The sequence below is a fragment of the Vulpes vulpes genome, chromosome 1 (assembly GCF_048418805.1).
Source record: "Vulpes vulpes isolate BD-2025 chromosome 1, VulVul3, whole genome shotgun sequence".
NCBI lineage: Eukaryota > Metazoa > Chordata > Mammalia > Carnivora > Canidae > Vulpes > Vulpes vulpes.
Genome location: NC_132780.1, coordinates 126785913 through 126800794, shown reverse-complemented (window position 1 = coordinate 126800794; position 14882 = coordinate 126785913). Strand labels below are relative to the sequence as shown.

Here is a 14882-nt window from a genome sequence, read left to right as displayed (position 1 = left end):
TAAAAAAAAAAAGATTTATTTCTTTTTAGAGAGAGAGAGTGTGTATGGTGGGGAGGGACTGAGGAAGAGGGAGAAAGAGAATCTTAGGCAGACACCCTGCGAGTGGGGAGTCTGACATGGAGCTTGATCTCATAATCCTGAAATCATGACCTGAGCTGAAATCAAGAGTTGGATGCCCAACTGACTGAGCCAGGTCCCCCCAAAAGAAATCTGTTTAAATTGTAAAACCTAATCTTATTTTTTTAAAGATTTTATTTATTTATTCATGAGAGACAGAGAGAGAGAGAGAGAGAAGCAGAGACACAGGCAGAGGGAGAAGCAGGCTCCACGCAGGGAGCCCGACGCGGGACTTGATCTCGGGTCTCCAGGATCACGCCCTGGGCTGAAGGCAGTGCTAAACTGTTGAGCCACCCGGGCTGCCCTAAAACCTAATCTTAAAGGGGTATCTGGGTGGCTCAGTCATTTGAGAGGCTCAGTCTTGGTTTCTGCTTGGATCATGATCTCATGGCGAACCTGCAGTCAGGTTCTGCACTCAGTAGGGAGTCTGCTTGAGGATTCTCTCCCTCAGCCCCCTCCCCCGACTTACACTTGTTCTCTCTCAAATAAATAAATCTAAAACCCAATCTTTAAAAATCCATCCTTATCTAAAAATAAAACAGTGTTTTCCTAGTGCCTGGATTCAGCCCAATCATGATGTAATCTGTTTAGAATTAAAAATTTTAAGCAGACATCACTATAACCCAACAAAAATTAAAAGAATTATAAGAGAATATGAACAACTAAATGCCAAAGTTTTGACAATTTTTTTTTATAAATTTATTTTTTATTGGTGAGTTTTGACAATTTAAATGATATAGACATTCCTAGAAAGAGGCAGATTACCAAAACTAACCCAAAATGAAATAGAAAATCTGAATGGACCTATCCCAGGTTAAAAAAAAAAAAAATCAAATTAGTCTCTAAAAATCTTCTCACAAAGACAATACCAGTCCCAGATGCTTTTTTGGTGAATTCTTTCAAACATTTGAGGAAGAAATAGTTTCCTATTTTGAAGAGTTTCAGAAAAGAGAGAATACTTTCTATCCCACTTTATGAAACCAAACATCAAAGCCAGGCAAAAATAAAGCACAAGAAAAGGAAACTATTGTTCAAAATTTCTCACAAACTTAGATGCAAAAGTCCTTAACAATATATTAACAAATTAAATTCAGGAATATATAAAAAGATTTATATAGCATGACCAAGGGGGATTTCACTCTGGAATACAAAGCTGGTTTAACATCCTAAAATCAATTTAATCTAATATACCATAAGTAACAAAGAAAAGGCCTGTGACAAAATCCAAAACCTACTTATAAGACAAATTGCAACAAACTGCAAAAAGAAGGGCCAATTCCTCAGTTTTGTGATAAATGGCATCCACAAAAGCCCAACAGTTAACAGAATATTTAGTGGTAGAAAATTGCATAGATCACCCCTAAGATTGGGAAAAAGGCAAAGATACTTGTCCTTGTTACTTCTTTTCAACATTGTGGTAGTGATTCCAACTAAGGCAATAAAGGATAATAAAAAGGAAATTAAAGACATCCAGATTGGTAAGGAGTAAATAAAACGTCTTTAGTCACAGATAACATGATCTCCTATGTAGAAAATCCTAGGGAATCTATCAAAGTGCTAGAACTAATAATTGAGTTTAGTAAAGTCAAGGACATAAGGTCAATATACAAAAATCATCTGAAATTACACACACAGTTACAACATTTGCACATACAAATCAGTTTGCATTTCTATATACTAGCAAGGAACTGGGACGCCTGGGTGGCTCAGTGGTTTAGGACCTGCCTTTGGCCTAGGGCCTGATCCCAGAGTCCCAGGATTGAGTCCCACATCGGGCTCCCTGCGTGGAGCCTGCTTCTCCCTCTGCCTTTATCTCTGCCTCTCTCTCTGTCTCTTGTGAATAAATGAATAATAATAAAAAAATACTAGCAAGGAACAATCCAAAAATAAAAGCAATTCCCTTCAAAATAGCATCAAATAAAATATTAAATTTAACAAAAACTCTTAAGTCTTTCCTGTACAGAGGAAAGAGCATTCTTGCGTTTTTTTTTTTTTTTTTTTTTCGCAAAGGTTTTATTTATTTATTTGAGAGAGAAAGTGCCAGTGAGAGAAAAGAGCACAAACAGGGAGGGGAAGGACAGAGGGAGAGGGACAAGGAGACTCCCCACTGAGCAGAAAGCCCAACAGGGCTTCCCAACTGGGATCAGGACCTGAGCCGAAGGCAGATGCTTAACCCACTGAATCATGCATTCTTATTTCATCTTTGCCTCTGAGTAATTGCATATAATTCATATGCAGTAATTCATATAATTCAAGTTTCTTTGAACCTTGTTTTCCCTCACCTTTAAATTGAGAATTATTGTACTTCTTGCCTCACAGGGCTGTTATGAGCATTAGAACATATCTGCAGTGTAAAGGATTATACAATGATAATCATAATTTAATAAAGCATACAAGTGCCGTTTGCCTTCCTTAGTTGACGTGGTGTGAAAATGTACTTAAAAACCTTGGCAATTTCATTACATAGAACAGGGTCGGATATTCTGCTGTAGGGCAAATGAGCCATTATTCTGGACCCAGTTAGTTGGGATTATGCCTAGTTTCCCAGCCACCTTGCTTACTATTACCCCCAAATCATTAGCAAGGCACTTAGTTATCTTCCATATCATGGTTTGCCAATTTATTAATTTGGTAAAAGGCTGCAACTTTCACTTGTCATTTTGAAATTCTTTTTTTTTTTTCTTTTGTATGTTACAGTTTTAGGAGGAATTTAATCACCAACATATTGAATAACTGATTGTACTTTAAAGCTGCCATGTTTTTAGTATGTCAGTCTGTACCATTGAATTTAACTTTCTTTTCCTTCACTTTCCTCTTCTTAAGGGCTTACAGCAGCCAGCTCCTTTTTCTGACGAAATTGAAGTAGACTTTAGTAAGCCCTATGTCAGGGTAACTATGGAAGAAGCCAGCAGAGGAACTCCTTGTAAGTAAATGCCTAATTATTTTGTTGTTTTACTCTTGTTTGTAACATTCAGTTGTACTTTATCAAATATAAATGTACTTTTTATATTTTCTCAGTTTACCTGTAAAGGCTAGTTGGGGGGCAGTTTCCACCCATCTCCCAGCTATTCTATTTGGGAAGATAACTGTATTCCATAAAGTTTCATTTTTTTCTTATTATTATAAACTTGTTTCCTAGGATGTTGTTACAGCTAAGAGCTATAGTTGTACACACCTGCTTCCTGGGCTACTGTAAATAGCTATGAGGTATAGTGGAACAGAGATATAATAGGATATGAGGCCAAGCTGAATTAAAATCTTGTCTTTTTTACAAAGGTCCAAATAATATGTCAGGATGTCATATTTTTAATAGCCTTCAGAATTGTCCTCCAGATCTCCCTTTCTATAGGTTACTACCCTAGCTATGATGCTGTTGATTTATAGAGGACAAAAATATCCTAAGTGGGGAGATGCTTATCACTTAGCTTTACTGATACAATTTTTTAGGGTTTTTTTTTCAAAGACTCACTTTATTATTTTCAAACCCTGTATTCTCTATTTGCATGCTTAGTTTACATCATTAATTAGCAATTTTTGACTACATAAATTATTAAGATGTGTTCTAGATACTCTTCCTGTTTTGGACAAGTAGCTTTAGGGATCATCCTAAAGAGAAACTTCCTTGAGTGTTAGGAATACAAAGTCCTATAGGTAGCTGTCCTTACTTATCCCACAAATCTATGCATTTCCAGTGTGTAGAAGGTATTTGTGATTACTTCTTAATCACATACTTAATGTGTTAGTATGTTTGCTCTTGGTTGTAATTGAAGAGTAGGGAAATATGAGTAGACATGAATACTGGACAATTTCAGGCAGGGATCCCAATACTCCTTAGCTATATCTTGGCTATATGGAGCATAGTTTTGGAGTCCTCGAATTCCAGAGAATGCTTTCTTTTTACAGAAGTGTTTAGCTGTAACTTATATTGATCACAAACCTTCTGACTCACAATAAGGTTATTTTGGGCTTGGGCTTGGCTCCCCTTGAGTAATAAGTAGGCCAACGGGGCACGGTAAAATGACAACAAAACGGTGTAGTGGTGGCAGGTCAAATTTCACAATGCCATCAAACAGTTCAAGGATCACGTTCAGATGTGATAGTAGAGCCTGTTGAAGGCAAGATCTTTGCATATGCTCTCTAATAACACACATTCAGAATGTAGTACCTCACCCAGATCTGATTGCATTAGCCATATTACCTAGCTTTTTGCTAATCTATCCACAAAAATCACTGTGGTACATAAAATGTATGTGTGTGCATATGTACTATTCCCAAGTTTTATTTATTTTTTATTTTTATTTTTTTTTAAAATAAAAAATACAATTTTAGAATTAATAGAATTTTATAAATAAGTCATTTTTGAGATTATCCACTGTGTATCATCTCTTCAGTATATACATGAAGAAATTGAAGTTCATAAAAACTAAGAAGTGAAAGCTCCCCTATAGTAAAACAAATGATAGTGATAGAATTGAAACTAAAATCTTAAGTTTTTGCATCTTTGTGTTCTTTTTACCCTGGAGTGATGCTGTTCTTTTTATTTTTATTTATTTATTTTTTTTAATTTTTATTTATTTATGATAGTCACAGAGAGAGAGAGAGGCAGAGACACAGGCAGAGGGAGAAGCAGGCTCCATACACCGGGAGCCCGACGTGGGATTTGATCCCGGGTCTCCAGGATCACGCCCTGGGCCAAAGGCAGGCGCTAAACTGCTGCACCACCCAGGGATCCCTGATGCTGCTCTTTTTAGACATTAATTGTAAATAATAAAGAACCATCAGCAAATTGATTGCATTTTAAGTGGAACAAAAAGTCACAAATTAGCCTGTAAAGTTTGCTGGTCTAATTTATCTCCAGTTTTTCTCCTATATCTCGTTCCGTCTGTCCAGTCTTATGTTAAATAACCAAGTGTCTGTTCATGCCAGTGTTGGACAAGGAGTAAACCAATAAAGAATCTACACATGCCATAGTTCATGAATTTTAAACCAATAACTAGTACAAGGGGCATCCCTCCCCCCCATGTTTTCACTAGGGAGGTTAAGGGAATACAAGAAAGGAGTTGGTATAATCTGGGAAAAAACTCACTACCCAGAGAAAAAACAAATACAGCTTGAGAGATGAAAAGCTTATTTCTTTTGGAAGATGAAAGAAAAAAGTCAGCTATATGTTTTCTAGGAGAAAGGAAAAAAGGCAAAATCTGAATGGCAATGGAATCTGTTACGGACAAAATGTTTTGGTGATAGATATTTGAGAGAATATATCAAAAGATACAGTAAACTGAAACACCGGTCTGTTCTGCCTAAAAAAGAGCATATATTTATTTAGCCAGCAGTAGTGCAAGTCCCATAATTTATACAAATCAGGACCATTTTGAAAATGAAAGAGGGTTGCTCTTAACACTATGTGAGACAACATATAAATCAGGGTTTGAGTGGCCATCCTGGCCAGTTAGCCACTTGGTAAGAGAATAGATAACTTGTGCTTTGTCCCTACATTTTCTCATTTAACAGTGGCTCCTCCTGGCCATTTGGTTTCTATATTAGCCTGGATTTGCTAAAGACTTGGCGGGAGGCAAGTCATGAGGAATTGAGAATTTGGGTGGCTGGGGAAACACTGAAGAAGGCAAGAAGTATGTCTGGAGATGGTCTGATAAAGGGTTTGGTGGTGACTTGGCCTGATACGGAGAATCCACGCTGGCAAACAGCCAGTTGATCAACAGCATTCTGTACTATTTCCGCCATCCTGTAAATGTGTTTATGGAGCTAAACCCACCTCCCCATCTTGCTTTGCCCCTTTGACACTATTGTCAAAGAAACAATAACAAAATATTCTTAATTTTTGTATTCTATGCTTTATCTTTTAGGATAAAAAAAAGTAAGATCATAGTCATGCTTATTTGTTTCAGAAAGATAGAAGTACGTTAGTTACTTTGTGGTCATGATTTCTAGGATGTACAAGACAGATTATTTTCCTCAGATTTTGTTTTGTTTTATAAATAAGGAAACTGAGTCTTACAGTGGTTAAGATTACAGAGGAAGGAGGCTGGTTGTTAAGTTGGAACTGTAACCTTTCTGACTCTTAAATATTTTATATTATTTGTTTTTCATTATATTGGCAGATCTGTTTTATTTAAAAATTTTATTTCCTGTATTATAAAACCAACACATTCCCATGGCCTAACATTCATAAAGTACAAACAGGGTACAGAGTGAAATTATCACTATCTCACAGCCACCCAGTATCCCTCCCTCCCACCCTTATAGTAGGTGTATCATGGTACATTTAGTCCTTCCAATGAAATTTAGGTTGTTTCCAAATTTTATTATTATAAACTATGTTGCAATGAATAACATACATATTTACAAATACATCTGTGAGTTAAATTCCTAGAACTGGAATAGTTGGACCATTGTAGAAGATAAGAAAACATCTGATGACTTTAGGTACTTTGCAGGAAAAAAAGGGTAAAAGCATTTATTTGTCTTTTGAGATATTGTCTAATTACGCTTTTTTTTTTTTTTTTTAAGATTGAGAGAGAGCTGGAGGGGGAGGGGCAAAAGGAGAGGGAGAAGCAGATTCCTCACTGAGCAGGGAGCCCAAGGAGGGGCTTGATCCCAGGACCTCAGGATCATGACCTGAGCCAAAGGCAGAGTCTTAACCAATGAGCCACCCATGTACCTCTCTAATTGCCCTTCTTAAAAATTGTACTATTTTATATTTCTATCACCAGTGTATGATTCCTCAGTTTAAAAGCTGCTTGTTTACAGGTAAAGATATCTGGAAAGAGAAGTCCACATACTTTCTGAGAACCAGTTTTCTCCCCCTTGATTCATTGTCTTCAAGATAGGAGGGAGAAGATGTCCCTCCTTCAGTATGGTATATTTTAATGAGGCTCCCCTTCTTTCCCAGAATGATGTAGCTGCTCTGTTATTTTCTGCTGCTATAGTGGAATACTCTTATTTATTCACATACGGAAATATGTTACTAGGACTTGTTAGATTTATTATTTGAAACACGATGAACCATTATGTCAATTCCATTCTCAACGTATTTGTTTGGGTTTGGTATTAGTCTTGTACCCCTAGAGATCATTTCCTGACCTTTCTTTCATAGTCCACTACTACTAAAAATAAATTGGCCATCTGTTTTCTATTCCTACTAAGGGAGAGGAGAAGAGGAAAAACTCTAATATAAAGTCCTATAATATTTATATTTGACTTTCAAATACTTAGTATATCACCCTCTACTGAGAAAGTATAACATCATGCTCACTGTCAAGGAGAAATATTTGAAATACGATGAACCATTATGTCAATTCCATTCTCAACAGATTTGTTTGGGTTTGGTATTAGTCTTGTACCCCTAGAGATCATTTCCTGACCTTTCTTTCATAGTCCACTACTACTAAAAATAAATTGGCCATCTGTTTTCTATATGCCTACTAAGGGAGAGGAGAAGAGGAAAAACTCTAATATAAAGTCCTATAATATTTATATTTGACTTTCAAATACTTAGTATATCACCCTCTACTGAGAAAGTATAACATCATGCTCGCTGTCAAGGAGAAATACTTGAAGGAATCCCATCTGTAACCACAGGTATTGAGGGTGAATCTGGGACTAAGAAGCAGTAAATTGGTAACCTACCCTTTTTCTCTATCTCACCCCTCTGGATCACTTCTTACTGGGCAATTGAGGGGAGGTTTATTTTCAAAGCAAAGTTCAGTTATTAGTGATTAAGGTAGCCTGAAAATGAGAGAGCAAGCAGTCAGAGAATAGCTTAACTATACTCTTTTCAAACATGACTGAAATTTAAACATAAGCTGAAGGTGAGGATTTTGAAGTTTAGGACACATATGTAACTGTTCCCATTCATTCACTTCTAAAATAACTTCAAGAAAAAGCAATCGTGAAATCCAGTTACAGAGCAGTTTGGTGAAATCAGGCTAACATAGAGTCAATGGATGTGATGTCAAAAGGTCTTTGTAGCCAAAAAAATCTGTGATGTTACTCCTCACAACTCCAACCAATCCTTCCATTAGAGTGAATATCTAGAGAACACCTTGAGAGAGGGGTATGCAAGGATGGAACACAGTGCCATTTCCATTTGTCAAATAAGAGGTTTTGAATCTCAGTGTGGTTTTGTGATACATTCTTTCCTTTGGATTTAGGTGATCGGCCTGTGAGAGTTTATGCCGATGGAATATTTGACTTATTTCACTGTGGTCATGCCCGGGCTCTAATGCAAGCCAAGAACCTTTTCCCTAATACATACCTCATTGTAGGAGGTAAGAAAACATCTTATGACTTTAGGTGCTTTCCAGAAAAAAAATTATAGTAACATTTTTCTCCTATTGTAACATAAATACTGGTTTTTATTTTGTTTTTGTTTAGTTTTGTTTTTAATATTTTATTTATTTACTCATGAGAGACATAGAGAGAGGCAGAGACATAGGCAGAGAGAGAAGCAGGCTCCATGCGGGAAGCCCAATGTGGGACTCGATCCCAGAACCCCGGTATCACACCCTGAGTCAAAAGCAGATGCTCAACCTCTGAGTTACCCAAGCATCCCCTTATTTTGGTTTTTAAATAAGAGATATAGAATAGCCTCTCTAAAACATGAAGTATATGAAGCTCCAAGCTCTTTGACATGAGATGTCCAGTTTTTATCTGTGTTTTTAGCTGTTTCTATTGCCTACTTAAGAACAGCATTTATTCTAGATTTAGTTTATCATTTTTTTTCTTTTTTAAAAATTTTTGTTTATTTATTCCTGAGAGAGAGAGGCAGAGACATAGGCAGAGGGAGAAGCAGGCTCCCTATGGGGAGCCTGATGTGGGACTCAATCCCAGGACCCTGGGATTATGACCTGAGCAAAAGGCAGATACTCAACCACTGAGCCACCCAGGGACCTCTATCTTTTTTTTTTTTTTTCTTTTAAGATTTTATTTATTTATCTGAGAGAGAGAGGGGTAGGGGTGAAAGAAGCAGAAAGGGAGAGAGAGGGACAAGCAGACTCTGTGCTGAGCCTGGAGTCTGACTCGGGGCTCAATTCCAGGACCCTGAGATCATGACCCAAGCTGAAACCAAGAGTTAGATGCTCAACTGACTGAGCCACCTAGACATCCTTCAGTTTATCATTTTGAATTAACTGAAGTACAGAAGTCGGTTAAGCAAATGTGATGTGGTCCAGTACAGTCTTAGGAAAATATAATAAAACATTTTTAAAAACTTAAGTGATGCAGAAATTCACAATAGGTTAATTTCAAAGGGACCTTAGTCCCTTGTTGTATCCTCTCCTCTCCAAAGTGTGAACATACTATTTAGTGAGTATTGTTCCTGTAAGTGTATCTTGGATTAGGAAAAGCATTGTTACCCCAGACTGAGCTATATCCAGAAAATCCTTCTGGTGGGTTGATTGGTTACAGTTCTAGGAAATGGGAGAGATTGGTGACTAAGGAATGGTTAAGCAAAGGGGACTTGGACTTACAACTTTATGATGTGGTGAACTCAGTTTGCAGTGATGAGCTTACACACAACTTCAAAGGCTTCACGGTGATGAATGAAAATGAGCGCTATGATGCAGTGCAGCACTGTCGCTACGTGGATGAGGTGGTGAGGAACGCCCCCTGGACCCTGACGCCGGAGTTCCTGGCTGAACACCGGGTAAGACACTGAGCATGCGTTCCCATCCCTGTTCTGGAACCCCCCAGCTCTCACGACTTCTGGGACTTGGAGTACTTTTCTGCTAGCCTTATTTTATTTCTGCCTTCTATGTACATTTCATATAGAAGAGATGACAGTGATATGACGACTACTGATATTCATACTACTAATGACATTTATATCCCTAACATTTATATGGGATTTGGCGGTTTATAAGCACATTTCCATACACTATATTTCATTTGCTCCCCAAAACAGTCTTATTGGGTAGCTATTATTTCTACTTTACATATGAGAACAGAGCCAGAGAAACCAAATAACCTGATTCAGGATACATTCTAGCAAGGCTAAAAATTGAACTCTTCAGGTAAGTGATTTTTATACCCCCACACTGTGGATGTGTCCATCCTCCTAACATACCAGTCCTTTAGGATATGCAGAGCCTCAGTTATGCTCTCAAGGAAATAAGACATAAACACAGACTTTTCTTGTATTGACTGAAATCTAGTTTTAGGGCTTTGATTTTGGGCTAGAAGCTGTGTGGGATCAGAAACCAAGAGGTTTCGGGCAGCCCGGGTGGCTCAGCGGTTTAGCGCCACCTTCAGCCCAGGGCGTGATCCTGGAGACCAGGGATCGAGTCCCACATCGGGCTCCCTGCATGGAGCCTGTGTCTCCCTCTGCTTGTGTCTCTGCCTCTCTCCCTCTCTCTCTGTCTCTCAGAAATAAATAAATAAATAAATAAATAAATAAATAAATAAATAAATAAATAAATAGTCTTAAAAAAAAAAAAGAAAAGAAAAAGAAACTGGGAGGTTTCTCATTTTTACTCACTGAGCTACAATTGTAAAATAAAACCCCTCACCTCCTTTTAATTTTCATGTGTTAAAGAAACAGGTTTCCTATAAAAGGCAGGTATAAAAGGTGAGGATTTTGTTAGGTCAGGTCCAAGGCCCCGCTCCCAAGGTTGAAGAACCAGCAAGCAAGCATATTGTCAGTTCTCAGGAGGAGTGTGTGGAATGTTAAAGGTGAGTTGTTCAATGAGGCAGAAAGAACAAAAGTAGCCAAAGTGCTTCAAAAGCAATATTTGGGGGTAGACCTGAAGCTAGAGGATATTTGTTAAGACCATATCAATACTTGGCAGCCAGTGGTACCAAAAGTGATGAATAAGATTATTCTCAGCAACGCAGCCAGGCCGGCCCAGGCACAAGAGGTTAAAGGAAGTTTTAACTCCCCTTTTCTCCTTGTTAGCAGTGTATCCTCAACCAGTATTCTTATTTGCCCACCATTGTTATTTTCACTTTGTTGCCTATCAATCCCTGACAGATTGTTCATAGGTAATCAGGATATTAGCCAAGAGTCTCTGACACAGTCCTGATTGGCATCCTTCAGAGTACAGTGGCTTCTGGGAATTGGATATAGTCATGTTAGCAATTACATTAATGAAAGGAATATAGCCTACTCAGGAATGACTAAGTAAGGTTAGCATATCTCTCTGATAGATTCTTGATCCCAGTGCTATTGATCTCTTCTTACTGTTGCAAAAGTATTGACAGTAGTCAAATGATAGAGCCCAAGACTTGAAGGTCTTTTATGGCTTTGAGTTTTACATTCCTCCGGAGTATAGATGTTTCTGTTCTATTTAAAGAGCTCCTGGTTGCTATTTTTATATTTCCACTCATCTCATGGACTGAGAGAGAAACCAGCTAAGGAAGAAGTGACCACCTCTTTTGCCTATTTTTAGAAACCCTTATTTGACCAATCCTTATAGACCCAGAAGGATGGGGTGATTTCCTTTCTTCTTTCCTCAGCTCTGGCTCAGGAACTAACTAACTAACACACCAGCAAATCTTTCAGTCATTTACTACAGCATGGTGACTGGTGTGCAGTGTGAGGGTAGCACGTCCAGTAGACCAGGAAAATTAGCTAAAAAAAGAAACTAGTCAACTTCATATTTATGAGTGATAATTAGATTAGGTGGCTTGTGAATGAATCACAGAATTTATGAAGCAAAGCAAAGAGAGATTTAAAAAAAAAAGAAAAAGGTCCATTTGAGGCCTGGCATCTCCTTGTCCTTTGTCTGGGTCTGGGAGAGTTTTTTCTGGGGGGAATATTTACTTATTCTTTCTGATGGCAGTGATCTTGGGTTTTATTTTATTTTATTTTATTTTTTGATTTTTTTTGATCTTGGGTTTTAAATGATGTTTCCTTATTTCAGATTGATTTTGTAGCCCATGATGACATCCCTTATTCTTCTGCTGGGAGTGATGATGTTTATAAGCATATCAAGGAAGCAGGTGAGTAAGCTGATGTACATCCTCACTTTACGGAGTCTCAGGGGCAGCGACAGAGATTCAACAACATCGCTATGTTATAGAGGAAAATGTATACCTTAGAAATTCAACATCTACTTTCAGTTGCATATCGGATAAGAGGTTTAGGTGAGCATAGTACTGACATCCATCAATTCTCAGTCTAAACACCTAATTTTGATATCTCTTTTAATTTTTTTTAAAGATTTTATTTATTTATTCATGAGAGGCACACACACACACACACACGCACACACACACACACACAGAGGCAGAGACACAGGCAGAGGGAGAAGCAGGCTCCATGCAAGGATGGATGTGGGACTCGATGCTGGGTCTCCAGGATCACACCCTGAGCTGCAAGGCGGCACTAAACTGCTACGCCACCAGGGCTGCCCTATCTCTTAATTTTAGGAAACTCTCCCTAGGCCCGTATTTTTCTTATTAATGGGGCCATATAGCTCCTCCCTTCCTTACTCCTAGTCTTTGATTCAGTCCTCCTCCTGTATGTCAGTATCTCCAAACTTCACTTAGTAATAGAATATTATTTTTTGAGGAAAGGAATGTTGCTCCCAGTTTCCATCTAGTCCTACTGCCTGAGTTAACCAGAATGTCACAGTGTTTATATATGTTCTTGGATTAGGCATGTTTGCTCCAACACAGAGGACAGAAGGTATCTCTACATCAGACATTATCACCCGAATCGTCCGGGACTATGATGTGTATGCCAGACGGAACCTACAGAGGGGCTACACGGCAAAGGAGCTCAATGTCAGCTTTATAAATGTGAGTTCCAACTTCATCCCAGACTTCCCTGGTCCTATAGGACACATGTTTGCTTCCCAATTCATCCGAGCTAAAGTTGCTTTTCAGTCTGCTATAATTATCACTTCCAAAATTCAGTGAATGCCTCTTTGCTGATTACACTGTGCTAAGCTCTTTACAAAGAATAAAACAGAGGCATGCATTCTCTGCCTTTATGGTCTAGTATCAACACATTGATATAAAGACACACACCCAATTATATAAGAATATGTAAGTTAATAGTACAGTGTTTATGTCAAATATATTTAAAACAGCAGTTCTTGTCCATTTGTTTTTTGTTTGTTTTTTTTAAATTGGATGGTCTTTGGAAAATCTAATGAAAGCTATAGATCCTGCCCCTGGGTAGATAGTGACACATTTTACATGCAATTTCTCAGGGCATGTGGACCTACGTTTTAAAATTTGATTTATAAAAGCAAAGTCTATCTTAGCTTAAGATTGCATTTTAGAAACAAACTGCTATACATTTTGTATATAAATTGTATCTTAATAAAGTTGATTTTAAAAGAAGAAAGCTGTTCATTATATCTCTTACATAAGGGTTTACCATATTCCCTTACCTGCTGCCAGTTCTGTGAATTATGAATAGGTGAAATGATTTCATCTAAATATGATTTATCTTTGTAGATAAACCCTAGCTCTTGTTAACGACCTACTACGAAATCTTTTTCAGGTGTTTAGAAATACCAAACCTATTTCCTTCCCACTTTATGATCTAGAAATTGTGTATGAAAATACTTTTCCGGGATCCCTGGGTGGCGCAGCGGTTTGGCGCCTGCCTTTGGCCCAGGGCGCGATCCTGGAGACCCGGGATCGAATCCCACGTCGGGCTCCCGGTGCATGGAGCCTGCTCCTCCCTCTTCCTGTGTATCTGCCTCTCTCTCTCTCTCTACATGACTATCATAAATAAAAAATAAAAAAATTAAAAAAATTAAAAAAAAAAAAAAGAAAGAAAATACTTTTCCTTTGGCTAAACATCTTCCCCATCCCCAGAGGGTTCATACCATTTTCTCTTCTGTTTAGAGAAGTTTGTAGGACCAAAAAGCATCATCCTCATTTTGCAAATGAGCAAACAGACCTCCAAATATTAAAAAATAAAATAAACAGCTCTTCTAAAGTCATAGAGTAAGCCAATGATAGAGGGAAAACAATCCAGTACAATAGACAAATTAAGTAAAAGATCTGCTACTTCAACCTATTATAGCTCTCTTATTCTTGGCAAATACTGTGCAATAATCCTGTGGCTCTTTATACATCTTCATCTAGAATGGGGTTTGGGTTATGTTGGGCATGTTTATGTTTCAAGTGTATGTTTTGTCTTTAAAAAATCTGACTTCATTTGGCTATATGCCCATCGGTTACTGAGCCTGCTTTATGTATTTAGTTCAGTTTGGGCTTCCACAATGTTCAAATTATCACACTTTTGTGTAAGATGACCATCCAGAGTATATTTAATCTGTTATTATGCTAGAGAAACAAGGGATAGATTAGGGTGAAGTGAAAGTCTAATGATAGGAAGTCTAGTGTCAATAGAGTGCCAAAACGTTTTTTTTCTCCTCTCTTTGGAATGGAGGTCTGAGTATTATTTCTCAAAACAATTGATTCTTTACTTAGGAGAAGAAATATCACCTGCAGGAGCGGGTTGACAAAGTAAAGAAGAAAGTGAAAGACGTGGAGGAAAAGTCAAAAGAATTTGTCCAGAAGGTCGAGGAAAAAAGCATTGATCTCATTCAGAAATGGGAGGAGAAATCCCGAGAATTCATTGGAAGTTTCCTGGAAATGTTTGGTCCAGAAGGAGCACTGGTATGTTCTTTCCTATTGGACAATTTAGGGAAGGAATTTCAGGAGAATTTAGGGAAATTCTCATGCTGTGGGAAGAATTATAGCATTGTAGAAAAGGACATCAACACTAAGAAGTTACCTAATCTGTTCCTTATACTGGACAGAACTATATTTCAACTACCCCC

The 14882-nt window shown here is 37.8% G+C and overlaps 1 protein-coding gene across 3 annotated transcripts in view; it reads left to right on the top strand.

Moving 5' to 3' along the window:
• The window catches only part of PCYT1A (phosphate cytidylyltransferase 1A, choline), a 48955-nt gene that overhangs the window by 29088 nt on the left and 4985 nt on the right, over nt 1-14882 (top strand). For all 3 annotated transcript variants that reach the window (XM_072725826.1, XM_072725812.1, XM_025990262.2), the window contains 6 exons: nt 2941-3040; nt 8289-8405; nt 9630-9781; nt 11997-12075; nt 12734-12876; nt 14530-14718. In XM_072725826.1, the coding sequence (XP_072581927.1) occupies nt 3013-3040; nt 8289-8405; nt 9630-9781; nt 11997-12075; nt 12734-12876; nt 14530-14718 (708 nt within the window). In that variant the 5' untranslated portion in view covers nt 2941-3012. The remainder of the gene's footprint in view (nt 1-2940; nt 3041-8288; nt 8406-9629; nt 9782-11996; nt 12076-12733; nt 12877-14529; nt 14719-14882) is intronic.